The sequence below is a fragment of the Festucalex cinctus genome, chromosome 12 (assembly GCF_051991245.1).
Source record: "Festucalex cinctus isolate MCC-2025b chromosome 12, RoL_Fcin_1.0, whole genome shotgun sequence".
Lineage (NCBI taxonomy): Eukaryota > Metazoa > Chordata > Actinopteri > Syngnathiformes > Syngnathidae > Festucalex > Festucalex cinctus.
In genome coordinates, this window is record NC_135422.1 from 18,658,137 (window position 1) to 18,671,106 (window position 12,970).

Below are 12,970 nucleotides of genomic sequence, written 5' to 3' on the forward strand. Positions count from 1 at the left end.
TATAGTTGTGAAAATACGGTACTAATAATTTGTATCGGTATCGGTCTTGACAAAAACATCGGTTTATCATTAGTAGCAAATAAATAATCCTCGAGTTCCGTTCCTACGCTAGCGATGTAACCCGAAACTCGAATTTCACCAATAAGTCAATATTTACATCACACTAATTTGCATAAAAAAATCTAAAAGACATTACATAAATAAATTAATTTAAAAAAAGATGCTGTACAACTGTCCGACTGAAGCCCAAGTCTTTGCTGATGTTCATCAGTGTCTTTTATGATGTTTAGCTTCGTTTCCGTGGTAATTGCTTTTTTTTTTTCTTTTTTTTTTTGGCGGGACCAACATTGATAGAAGATGTAGCTTTCCTCTTCTTTGGGGCCATGATGTGGAAGAAAAGTGGGCGAAAAGCCACCAAAGATACTCCCACAAGCGCTAGCACTAGCTAAGGGCTAAATAGCGCGCGAGGGGAAAACACTGCGGGCTATATATGGCGGACGAGGAGCCAAAATGGCGGAAGAGGAGCCGAAATGGCGGACCGGGCGTAGCAGTTGTAAAGTGGAAACGCCTTAAGTCGAGTGCGCCTTAACTCGAGTACTCCCTGTAACGTTTGTGCGCTTTTCCTACGGATGAAAGTGCTACAGGTTTTTTTGCACTAGGTTAACCTCATTTAAATTAAAAACAACAAAATCCATGATAACAAAAAAAGTGAAGACCTGTCCTAAAAATGTCAAGGACCACATCAGGAGCCTGTGGGAACTCAAAGAAATCTCAAACAAGAAGAATCAAGTCAAGAACACCGCTTAGAACAAATTTCATAGCTAGTCAAGAACCGAATCAATAACGACTAGTTGAACACACTAGTTAACTAGTCGACTTCACTTCTCTGCATCATTACCACCTTGAAGTTGTTATCATCAACGTTACATCATTGAAGCTTTCTTCTTATTTCATGTGGAATAAAAAGAAGGTGAAAAAGCCAAAGATACTCTCACAAGTACACAAGCGCTAGCACTAGCTAAAGGCTAAATAGCGCACAAGGGGAAAACACTACGGGCAAAATGGCGGACGAGGAGCCAAAATGGCGGACTGGGCGTGACCGTTGTAAACGCGAAACGCCTTAAGTCGAGTGCGTCTTAACTCGAGGACACCCTGTATTCTTATGAACATGAGATGAGGCTAGCTAGAAATGCTAAAGCTAAGCTACTAGCTCACCTTTTCTGGAGATTTCCAAACATTTCTCAATTTTTTTGATGAATGGTCTCCCTAAAGGCATCTTAAAGAACACTTTCAGCTGTCAAACCAACGTGTGTTGACCCCCTCGTCTTCTTTTTTGTCTTCCAGGTGTTCTCCGAGGGACGCCATGCGAGCTCCAGGTGCCGCCTGAGCTGGCGTCGGGCCTCGCTTCCGTTCGCCTCGCCGGGATGACGGCGGCGGCGTGGCGGCGACTGTGGCTGGCGTGCGTCCTGCTGCCTGCTTGCGCGGCGGCGGCCAGGCTGCCCGTCGCCGAACCCACAGGTAGGACACAAAAGTTAATATTTTGTCCGGAATGAATTTGATAACGTAATTATCTTTCATGTACAATTAATACCTTTAAAAATTCATTTTTCTACTTGCTGTCAACTGGGGATGACATTACCTTTGCTGAGGAAGTGGGTCACGGCCAATCACGGCTCACCTGTTTTCTGGATTTGATCAGTAAACTGAGTCATGATTGGCCGTTACCACAGGTGATGTCATCATCAATCGACAGCAAGTAGAAAAATTACTTTTTAAAGGTATTAATTGTACGTGAAAAATAATGAAGTTACCACATTAATTATAGACAAAATATTCACTTTTTACTGCTGAAAATGGTTCAATGAGTCAAGTATCCCTTTAATTAAAAAAATATATATTATGGGGGGGGGAACTATTTATTGTTTAAAAAAAACTCAATATGATGTGATGAATTTCTTTTCTTTTTTTTTACGTGATTTATTAGATTTTAATGTGACAAAGTTCACATGCTAACTTGTGAAATGGTTCGCTAGTTTTACGTAAGAATTATCACATTTTTATGTGGTAAATTTTACCTTTCATCGTGATAAATTTCATGTTTCAACATGAAAAGTTCCATGTTTTAATGGAAAAGTCTGCATTTTATTTGATCCTTTTATACAAGTTATCACGTAAAGTGGAAGTCAACCTTAAAAAATCATTTCTTGATAATAATATATGTGACCTCACTATTCTAAACATGACATTCTGATGAATAATATTACATTTGTGGAATATGAGTTATGCAGCAAAATGCAGCTGTTTTCATTCATCTCAGGGGGCGGCCATTTTGCCACTTGCTGTCGACTGAAGATGACGTCACAGTTGCTTGGGCCAGGACCAATAACAGCTCACCTGTTTTTCTGAAGCTGAAATGCGATTGGTTGTTACCTGAGATCTGAGCAACTGTGATGTCATCTTCAGTCGACAGCAAGTGGCAAAATGGCCTCCCCCATTTTGCAACTCCAAATGTGTAATTTTCCTTTGAGTGATGTGTATACATGTTTTTAGTCATCTCAGGGGGCGACCATTTTGACACCTGCTGTCGACTGAAGATGACATCACAGTTGCTCAAGGCCACAACCAATCACAGCTCATCTGTTTTTCTGAAGTTGAGCTGTAATAGGTTGTTACCCAAGACCTGAGCAACTGTGACATCATCTTCAGTTGACAGCAAGTGGCAAAATGGCCGCCTCCTGAGATGGATGAAAATGGCTGGATTTTGCTTCATAACTCATATTCAACTAATGTAATATTAACCAGAATACAGTGTTTAGACTAGTGCGGTTGCATAGAACATTTTATTGTCAAAAAACAATTTTTTGGGGAGTTGACTCCCTTTAATGTCGTGAATTTCACATTTTAACGGGATCAATTTTGCACTTTCAGATAAGTCTCACATTTTATGTTTTGGTGATGTAAGAAAAGTGAAGTATCCATAAAGGAATGAAAGAAAAAAGCGTGAAATGCGGCGACTTTGTTTACGTGGTCTTCGTCACGTTGTCATCATTTAACGCCGACACGCTCAGTGCACGCGCGCGCGTGCGTGTTTGTTTTGAGGATTTAATTGGTCTCTTTCTCACTGTTTTTTATTTTTTTTTATTTCTCCTCCTCCTTTCTTGTTCTTTGGTGTCCCCGAGGCAGAGGAACGAGCGAGGATCAAATTCCAAAGTAAACGCAGGACATGTTTGCTTTAATCACTCGGCAAAAAAAAAAAAAAAGAAGCAAATGCAGAGGAGTCATCTTTTTGTTTGAGGCCACGGCCAAATTCTTTGTGCTCGCTTTTGCTTTCAAGTCTGCGCACACGCACACACATATTGGGTGTTTGTGTGGGAGACATGACAAGCTCAGCACTTTTTGGAGACAAACTTCGTGTGTGTGCGTCTGTACTAGATGGACAAAAGTATTGGGACACAATTCTCCTCATCATCCTCATTCTCGTGCTCGTCTTCCTTGTCCTCTTTGCCGTCATCATCCTCATGTCCCTCTTCTTCGATTCTTTGCCCGTCCTCATCTTCCTTCGTCTTCCTCGCCGTCCTCATCCTAGTCGACTCCTCGTCGTTCCTCTTCATCGGTTCTTCTCATCTTCGTCATTCTCTCAACCCTCCTCATCCTCATCTGCGGGGTCTTTCCTCGTCTTAATCGCCGGGCCCGTGTTCCTTCATCGTCTCCATCTTCCTCGCTTTCCCTCGTCTACCTCATATAGTCTTGATCATCCTGGTCTTCCTCGTCCAAATCGTAACCATCTCCCTCATCTTCCTCATGGTCTTCACCGTCCTCGTCGTCTTTGTCCTCATCTTAGCATTCCCCTTGTCTTCCTCACAATCCTCATCGTCACATCCGCTTAACGCTCTCATTTTCCTCACCTTCCTCATCATCCTCGTCTTCCTCATCTTCATTTTAGCTATCTCCCTCACCTTCCTCATCTTCCTCATCTCAATCTTAACTAGCTCCCTCATCTTCCTCATGGTCTTCGTCTGTCTCATCATCTTCATCTTTAGCCATCTCCCTCCTCTTCCTCATTGTCGTGACCTTCCTCATCTTCCTCACATTCCTCATCTTCATCTTCGCCATCTCCCTCATCTTCCTCACAGTCTTCGTCTTTCTCATCTTCATCTTAGCCATCTCCCTCCTCTTCCTCACCTTCCTCATCTTCCTCATCTTCATCTTAGCCATCTCCCCCATCTTCCTTAGGGTCTTCATCTTTCTTATCATCTTCATCTTAGCCATACCCCTCGTTTTCCTCACCTTCCTCATTGTCGTCACCTTCCTCATCTTCCTCAGGTCTTCGTCTTCCTCATCTTCATCTTCCTCACCTTGCTCATTGTCGTCACCTTCCTCATCTTCCTCACACTCCTCGTCATACTCGTCTTCCTCATCTTCAACTTAGCCATGCCCCTCCTCTTCCTCACATTCCTCATTGTCGTCACCTTCATCCTCACTGCAGTCCTCATCCTCCTATATGTCATCTTCCATATCATGTGTATGATTCCCGTCATCTTCCTTCTGTCACCCTCATGTTCCTTTATCTTCACGCCATTCATCCCTGATGTACGTCTTGGTCGTCGGGCCTCTTCTTCTCCCTGGTCTTCATCGTCATAATCACGCTCCTCATCATCGTCTGCGCTGGCGCTGTTGTTACGCCGTCCGGCAGATGGACGAGCAGTGGGTGTAAAGTGACTGTTGTTTACTGGCAGATGGCTCCATTTCCTACCTGCCTGTGTGTGCGTGTGCATGCGTTTGTGTGCGCGCATGTGGGCCATCAAGTAGAAGTTGGCGCTAAAGACAGACGCGTCCTTGAACGCTGCACGTCGTCTGACGGCGACAGCGGCCAAATGACTTAGTAGCTGACGTCAGGCCGTGTGTGTGTGCGTGCACGTGTGTGCGTGTCTCCTGTATTTACAGTACCAAGCACCCCTCCCCCCAGCAGATCCGAATGATTTATGTGGCTCCTCCATGCTGACGTTTTGGAGCAGCACATTTAGCACACTCACTTTTGCCATTCCATTACTGTGTGGGCACTCGTGTGTGCGTGTTCGTGAGCAAGGGTGCGTGTGTGTGTGTGTGTGTCGCCTGTCTAGTTATACAGGCTTCAACTTTGCTTGGAATCGGACACGTTTGTCTGCGGAGGAGTCTTGGATACAGACAAAATAACCCTGAAATGGCAGCTTTGAAGCAAAATGGCCGACTTCCTGCGTGTTTGACCGCATGGCTTCTTCAGACTTTTTTTGTGGGTCTGCTCATGATAGACAATTATACATGTTTATCAAATTTCATGTTGCTAAGCACATCTGGTTTCGGAGGCAACATTTTCAAAAGATTGAGGGGAACTCAACCAAGGGCGAGTCGTCAAACCTTGCTGAAATGCTCCACCTAATGACAAAAAAATGACTTCTTTAGACTTTTTTTTGTGTTTTTTTTTTGTGGTTCTACTCATAATAGTCATGTCTGCCAAATTCCTCATTACTAATTCAAATTGGCCAAAATTAACACACATGAAAATGTTGGCCTTGCTGTGTCTATTTGAGCACAACTTCTTGAGACTTTTTTTGTGGGTCTCCTCATGATACACTCGTCTACCACATTTCATGTTCCTAAGTTCAACTGGCTTCAAGGGCTGGATTCTTCAAAAATATCAGAACCAGACCAGTTTGGACAAGGTCACCCGAAATGTCCAACATGATATGATGATTTCAACCAAAATGTCCTGTGTCTTACTGTGTCTTGTCTTTGTGGGTCCCTTCATGATTGACATGTCTACCAAATTTCATGTTGCTAAGTCAAATGGACTTTGAGGACTGATTTGTTTTTGTTTTTTTCATTTTTTTTTAATGTCAGCTGGGCACTAGAACCCAAGTAGACATGGAAAAGAGTATTTTGAACCAAAATGGTCAACATTATGTCTTCTCAGCAAGGTTATGTTAGTTAACTAAAACTAAAGAAAAAACTAAAGCTAAAATTCAAAAACAATTTCGTTATTAGAAATAAAATAAAAATGAAAATGCTTTCATGCTAAATGCTATAAAACTAACTATAGTTAAAACAAAAATGTCCTTCGTTTTAGTCTTTGGTAAAATGCATGAGCCTTTGGGGATGATTTTAAATGTGATTTTAAGTAGATTAATTGTGATATTAACCAGAAAAAGGACGTTTAAAAGTGTGTCACAGAAAAAGTGATGTCATCTAGCAGCAACCAATAGAAAAGCACCTTCAGATGACGTCGCTTGCCTGGTTGTTTTTCAATATTGCACACAATACACATTTAAAAAAAAAAAAAAAAAAAAAACTAATACTGAAACTAAAACTAAACATTTATTAAATAACTAAAACTAATGAAAACTAACAGAAGCACCGTGAAAGCTAATTAAAACTAACTACAATGAAAATTCCAAATCTATAATAACGCTGCTTTTCAGACGGCTTCTTGAGACTTTTTTTGTGGGTCTCCTCATGATTGACGCGTCTACCAAATCTCATGTTGCCATGTCAAACTGTGCGAATTTTCCAAAAAGGTGCGAGTAACGTTTTGGTGTCTGGCCATGCGACAGTTAAAAATCCTTGCGGCTGATAAAAAAAAAAAACACACGCGAGTGACGCCGGGGGGAAAGTTGGCACTTGGTCGGGGGGGAGACGAGATGAAGCCAATTACACGACCAAAATAAAATTCCATGGGAATTTTCAAGCGCTGCTGGCATGGTTTGTGTTAAAAAAAAAAAAAAAAAAAAAAAGAGAGAGAGAGGTCGTCGTCGTCGTTGCTGCCGCCGCCGTGGTCTCCTTTCCAGGCCCACAGCGGCTTCCATTACACTCGGAAGGCGGCACAAGGATTTATTATTTTTGCTCTCCTGGCAGAATAACACCACGAGGGGGGGAGGGGGGACACGGGGGGTTTGTAGGGGGAAAGAAGGACGGTTTTGGTTTCAGCCAGCAAAGATGGCGGCGGCCCTGTTTCCATTCACAGAAAACGTTCACGCAGCCAGACGAGACCACTCGGGTCAAAAAAATGTATTTCGATTGGCTGATGCCTTTTCGAACAAGAGAGTTAAATGCGGCCGATAGCAGAACAGAAAAAGTTCAAATGTTTTGAAATCAAAAATAACAATTAAGCCAAAGTTGAATGTTCAGACATTTTTTTAATAGTGCGAAAAAAGTTTCATACATTTGTTTTATTCATTTAAAGATCTTAAATCCCTTATTTGAAGCCCTAATCCAGGCTTGAAACCTTAATTTCAACACCGAACCCTGAGTTGAAACCCTAATTTGAAACCTTAACTCTTGTTTGAAACTCTTGAAATCCAAATGAGAAGTCTAACCCTCGTTTTAAACGTCAACATTGGCTTCAAACCCTAACCTGAACTAAAACGGAGATTTAAAACCCTAATTTTAAACCTTGACCCCAGTTTTATACCCTTATTATAAAGACCCATTTAAAATTCTAACCCTTGTTTAAATCCATATCCCCGACTTCAAACCTTAACTCTTGTTTGAAACCTTATGACATGCTTAAAACCATAATGTAAGCGTGAACCCAGATTTAAAACTGTAATTGTAAACTGTAGCCCACATTTGATACCTGAATTTGAGGGCTAATTTAAGTAATACGAGTGTGTAGCCATAATTTAGTTCACCCTTATTTGAAACCTTAACTCCGGTTGAAAACAATAGTTGGAACCCTATCCCTATAAGCAGTAAACTGTAAGCCAGTAATTCCTTTGAAACCCTAATCCTGGTTTGAAACCCGAATGTGGAAGCCTAGACCCAGTTTGAAACCGTAACACTGGCTTCACACCATCATTTAAGACCCAACTTTTTAACTCAAACCTCCAATTTGATACCCTAATTTGAAGCACAAACCCTAGTGTGAAATCCCAATTTATAACCCTAATCTTTGTTTGAAACCGTAACCCAGGTTTGAAACGCGAATCTTGAATTCAACTTCTAATCTGAAACCCTCAATTTGACGAGAAATCCCAATTTGAAACCCGATAACCATAACCCAGGCTTGAAACCCTAATCTTGAATTCAACTTCTAATTTGAAACCCTAAATTTGACTAGAAATCCCAATTTAAAACCCTAATCCTGTCTTGAAACCCGAATGTGGAAGCCTAGTCCCAGTTTGAAACCATAACATTGGCTTCAGGCCATCATTTAAAACCCAACATTTTAACTCAAACCTCCAATTTGATACCCTAATTTGAAGCACGACCTCTAATGTGAAATCCCAATTTAAAACCCTAGTCTTTGTTTGAAACCATAACTCAGGCTTGAAACCCTAATCTCGAATTCAAATTCAAATCTGAAACCCTAAATTTGACAAGAAACCGTCATTTGAAAACCTAATGCTTGCTTGAAACCCGAATGTGGAAGTCTAGTGCTTGTTTGAAACCGTAACATTTGCTTCACACCATAATTTAAAACCCAATGTTTAAACTCAAACCTCCAATTTGATACCCTAATTTGAAGCATGAACCCTAAAGTGTGAAATCCTAATTTAACCCTTTTTAATTTAACCCTAATCTTTGTTTGTAACTGTAACCCAGGCTTGAAACCCTAATCTTGAATCCAATTTCTAATCTGAAACCCTAAATTTGACGAAAAACCCTAATTTGAAACCCTAATCTTGCCTTGAAAACCGAATGTGGAAGCCTAGCCCCAGTTTTAAACCGTAACACTGGCTTCACATCATCATTTAAAACCCATTTAAGATCAAACTCCAATTTGATACCCTAATTTGAAGCACGAACCCTATAGTGTGAAATCCCAATTGAAAACCCTAATCTTTCGTTTGAAACCATAACCCAGGCTTGAAACCCTAATCTTGAATTATAATATGAAACTCTAAATTTGACTAGAAACCCTAATTTAAAACCCTCATCTGAAACTGTAAACCAGGCCTCAAACTAAAAACTGTGGCGCGAGGAGAGAGACAAGCAACAGAAGCTCATAAGAGGGCGTGTGCATGTGTGTTGTTGTTGTTGGCACACAACTTGCCATCTGTTTGCATCTGCAACACACACACACGCACACGTGGTTGTTTTGCAATCCATCAGAGTAATTGTGTAAAAATATGCGTGTGCTTGTGTATGACTCCACATGTCAGAGTGCAGATAAAATCACCGCAAGACGTTTTCAAGCATTTAGTCCATTGAGCAAGCGTCGGGCCCCAGCACAAAGAGACTCTTTGTTGCCACCCTGATGATTATCTCAACCATTTCCTGCAGGCGAGCTCGTAAATCAATAAAGGTGGCCGTTTGTCAACGCTGTTGTCGGCGAATAAGTGGGCGGCGACCGGCTGCAACAGGTAGGCCACGCGCAGGTGTATGTGTGCGCTTGGTAACTTTGTAGGATTTTGTTGAGGTGGAGGCAATCGTCCTCGTGGGAAGTCAGCGTAACACCTCGTTTGAAACCTTCATTTGGGAACCGTGTTTGAAAGCCGATTTTAAAATGGGTGGGGGCAACGGGGTGGGCGGGGTTGTTTTTGGGACGAGGGGGCGAAGCCAGGATGCTACGTTAGCGTACGTTAGCCATCCATTTCTATCCTGAGAGACAACAGAGAGCAGATTTCGTTTGGCTACTTCCAATCAAAATGTGTCTTTTCAAGCATGGCTTTCTAGGAGTTTTTGTGGGTCAACTCATGAGAAACACGCCTACCAAATTTCACGTTGCTAAGCTTCAGGGGTGAATTTTTATTTTTATTTATTTATTATTGCCAAGCAACCAGTCCAGTGTGTCCCCCGCCTACTGCCCATAGCCAGCTGACATAGGCGCCAGCACCCCCTGCGACCCTTGTGAGGAATAAGCAGTCAACAAAATGGATGGATATTATTGCCAAACGGGCCCTATCAGAAGCTGGCCACTTCAAACCAAAATGGCTGACTGTGTCAATTTAGGCATGACTTCTTGAGACATTTTTGTGGGTCTATCATGATTGACATAACTACCAAATTTCATGTCACTAAGTGAAACTGAATTTGGGGTTGGATTTTTGTGTCAAATTCTTAAGGGCACCAATGAGCCTGAATGCTCACTTTAAACCAACATGCCAGTCTTTCTGTGTCTATTTGGGTGTGGCTTCTTGAGACTGTTTTGTGGGTCTACTCATGATTGACATGTCTAAATTTCATGTTGCTAAATGACTCTAGCTTCAGTGTTTGAATTTTTTTTTTAAGTTGCCCAAAAAGGCACTATCAGGAACCTCTTCAAATCAAAATGGCTGACTCTGTGTTTATTTGGGCGTGGCTTCTTGAGCCTTTTTCGTGGCTGTACTCATGATTGACATGTCTACCAAATTTCATGTTGCTAAGTGAAACTGAATTTGGGGGCTCGATACCAGTGAGCCAAAATGCTCGCTTTGCACCAACATGGCAGACTTTCTGTGTCTATTTGGGCATGGCTTCTTGAGACTTTTTTGTGGGTCTACTCATGATTGACATGTCTATCAAATTTCACGTTGCTAAATGACTTTAGCTTTAGTGTTTGAATTATTATTATTATTATTTTTTTAACTTGCCAAAAAGGGACAATCAGGAGCTTCTTCATGGCCTCTTCAAACCAAAATGGCTGACTCTCTGTGTCTATTTGGGCATGGCTTCTCAAGTCTTTTTTTGTGGGTCGAATCATGATCAACATGTCAACCAAATTTCATGTTGCGATGTGAAACTGGGAGCTGATTTTTTTTAATTTTTTTTTTGTAACGTGATTGGTGTAATTGACGGCTATGTTTAAGTTGTTGTTGGGGGTCCACAATGGAGGCATCAAGCTAGGGTGGGTGGGGGATGCACACTTTCCTCTCTTTTTTGATCTCCGGCGGACAATCACTCTTTCGTCCTGGCAGCACCCCCCACCCCCCCACTCGCCAAACGCTAGTCAGGACGGCCCCGATTAAGCGTCATTGTGCTGCTGCTGTATTTACATCCGGCCAAAGCGCATTAAAGTGACATTAAGGCGGGCTGGCTGAAAGAAGAGGGGGCGCTCCTCCAGGATGTACCCCTGGCATGGCTGCCAAATGAAAGCGGGGAGGGGGGGACTCCGAAGTGAAGAAAGGGGGGGGGGGCGACACCACCGCAGATCCTGTGTGAAGGTCACGTGATCGCCGGGACGCTCCGTGCCAAACAAATGCTTGGCAGCCGGGACGCTTTTGCACAGGAAGTGAAAAGAAGCCGTTTTGGCGGGAAAGCGGGGGGTGGTCTGAAAACCACCGCCGACCACAAATTAACAAATAAACATTCTATCGAGTGTTACAATGAAATGGACTAGGATTTCAAATTGAAGCTTTGGAGCTAATGTTGGGGTTTCAAGATAATTCAATATCAAACAGGGATTAAGGGTTCAAATTAGGGTTCCAGATTTCAGATTATGATTTCAGATTAGGGTTTCAAATAAAGGTTGGTAGTGTTAATTTCGTCAACAAAAACTAAACAAAAATAATTTCGTCAACACACATTTTTCACTGGACTAAAACCAGACTAGACTAGACCAAAACCTTCATTAATAAACAATAAGTAGGACTAAATCAGTAATTTTCGCCGACGAATCAAGATGAGATGAAAATGTCCTTCACTTCCTAAAAACTGGACTCAAATCTATAGACATTTTAGTTCATGAACAAAAACGAGACGAAAATGATATGATTTTGTAAAAATCGTGTCTCTGCTAATCTGTCTGATTCGCGATGAAAGATAAAGAAAAATGAGTAAATTATAGTTAGAACTTAACATATTAATCCAACGGCTATAACGTTCCAACAATAATGTTTAATGTGACTGCTAACTAATGCTGGCTAACTTACTAGCTCATAGCATGGAAAGTAGCCAGTAGCCATTGCTAAGTTTTTCATCAACAAGATGAGAAAATTTGATGTGAAATAGTTTTAGATCCAAAAAAGGTTCAATATAATCTGCTGACAAAAAACTGGTTGTCCTGACGAAAACTAGACTAAAACGTTGACAGGTTTTGTTGACTAAAACTAGACGAATAAAATTAGGTTTTCTAAAAAAACAGTGGGGAAAAGAGGTTGTTGCAAGATGGCCCTGGTTGATCCCTTATACTCTGCTGCCACCTGCTGACCGTTTTTGTCAGTACTACCATTGCTTCAAACATTCTCTTCAGTTCATAGGCTGCATCAAAGCCTTCTATATGCTCTAGCATAACAAAACGTACAAATACGTCTTTAGGAGCATGGTAATATTTAAAATAGAACGTATTTTTACGTATTTGGGAGCAAATGAGTTAATTAGTGTTACAAAATAGAGCTTGAAGCCTGGGTTGGGGTTTCAAACAAGGGTTAACGTTTCAAATTAGGGTTTCAAAGACATGTTAAAGGTTTCCAATTAAGGGTTCAAAATTAGGTTAGATCTTCAAACAGGGGTTTTGTTTTCAAATTAGGATTTCAAGTAAGGATAAGGTTACAATTTTTTATTTTTTTTATTTTTTTTATTTTTTTTTAGCCTGATCTAGATTCCGATATATTGACAAAATAACATTCCGATACCCGATTAATGGGCTGATTATTTATGTATTTATTCATTTATTGCAAATTCTCTTTTTTGGGAGGGGTGCTTAAATATTATAGTCCTGTTTTATAAATGTATGAATGTGTAAAACCTAAAATTATAAATAAAATAATTTAAAAAAAATCTGGCAATATTGGCCGATTGGCCGAATAAATAAATAAATAAATAAATAAATAAATAAATAAATAAATCATTTTAAAAAGTCAGTATTGTCAAATTAAATATTCTGGACGATTAATCGGTCTAGTTTCAATATTTGTAGACTGTTGGATTGCAGATTAGGATTTAACCAATGGTACGGTTTTCAAATTTGGATTCTAGATCTAGATTACGGTTTGAAACGGGTGTTTTTGAAATTAGGGTCGCAAAACTGGATGAAGGTTTCAATCTGGATTACTTTTTCAAATTCACAATGAAAAAT

At 40.9% G+C, this 12,970-nt stretch overlaps 1 protein-coding gene across 4 annotated transcripts in view; it reads left to right on the top strand.

The window, feature by feature from the left end:
* The window catches only part of fgfr3 (fibroblast growth factor receptor 3), a 134,053-nt gene that overhangs the window by 60,626 nt on the left and 60,457 nt on the right, over positions 1-12,970 (top strand). For all 4 annotated transcript variants that reach the window (XM_077538178.1, XM_077538179.1, XM_077538180.1 and 1 more), the window contains one exon: positions 1,345-1,518. In XM_077538178.1, the coding sequence (XP_077394304.1) occupies positions 1,345-1,518 (174 nt within the window). The remainder of the gene's footprint in view (positions 1-1,344; positions 1,519-12,970) is intronic.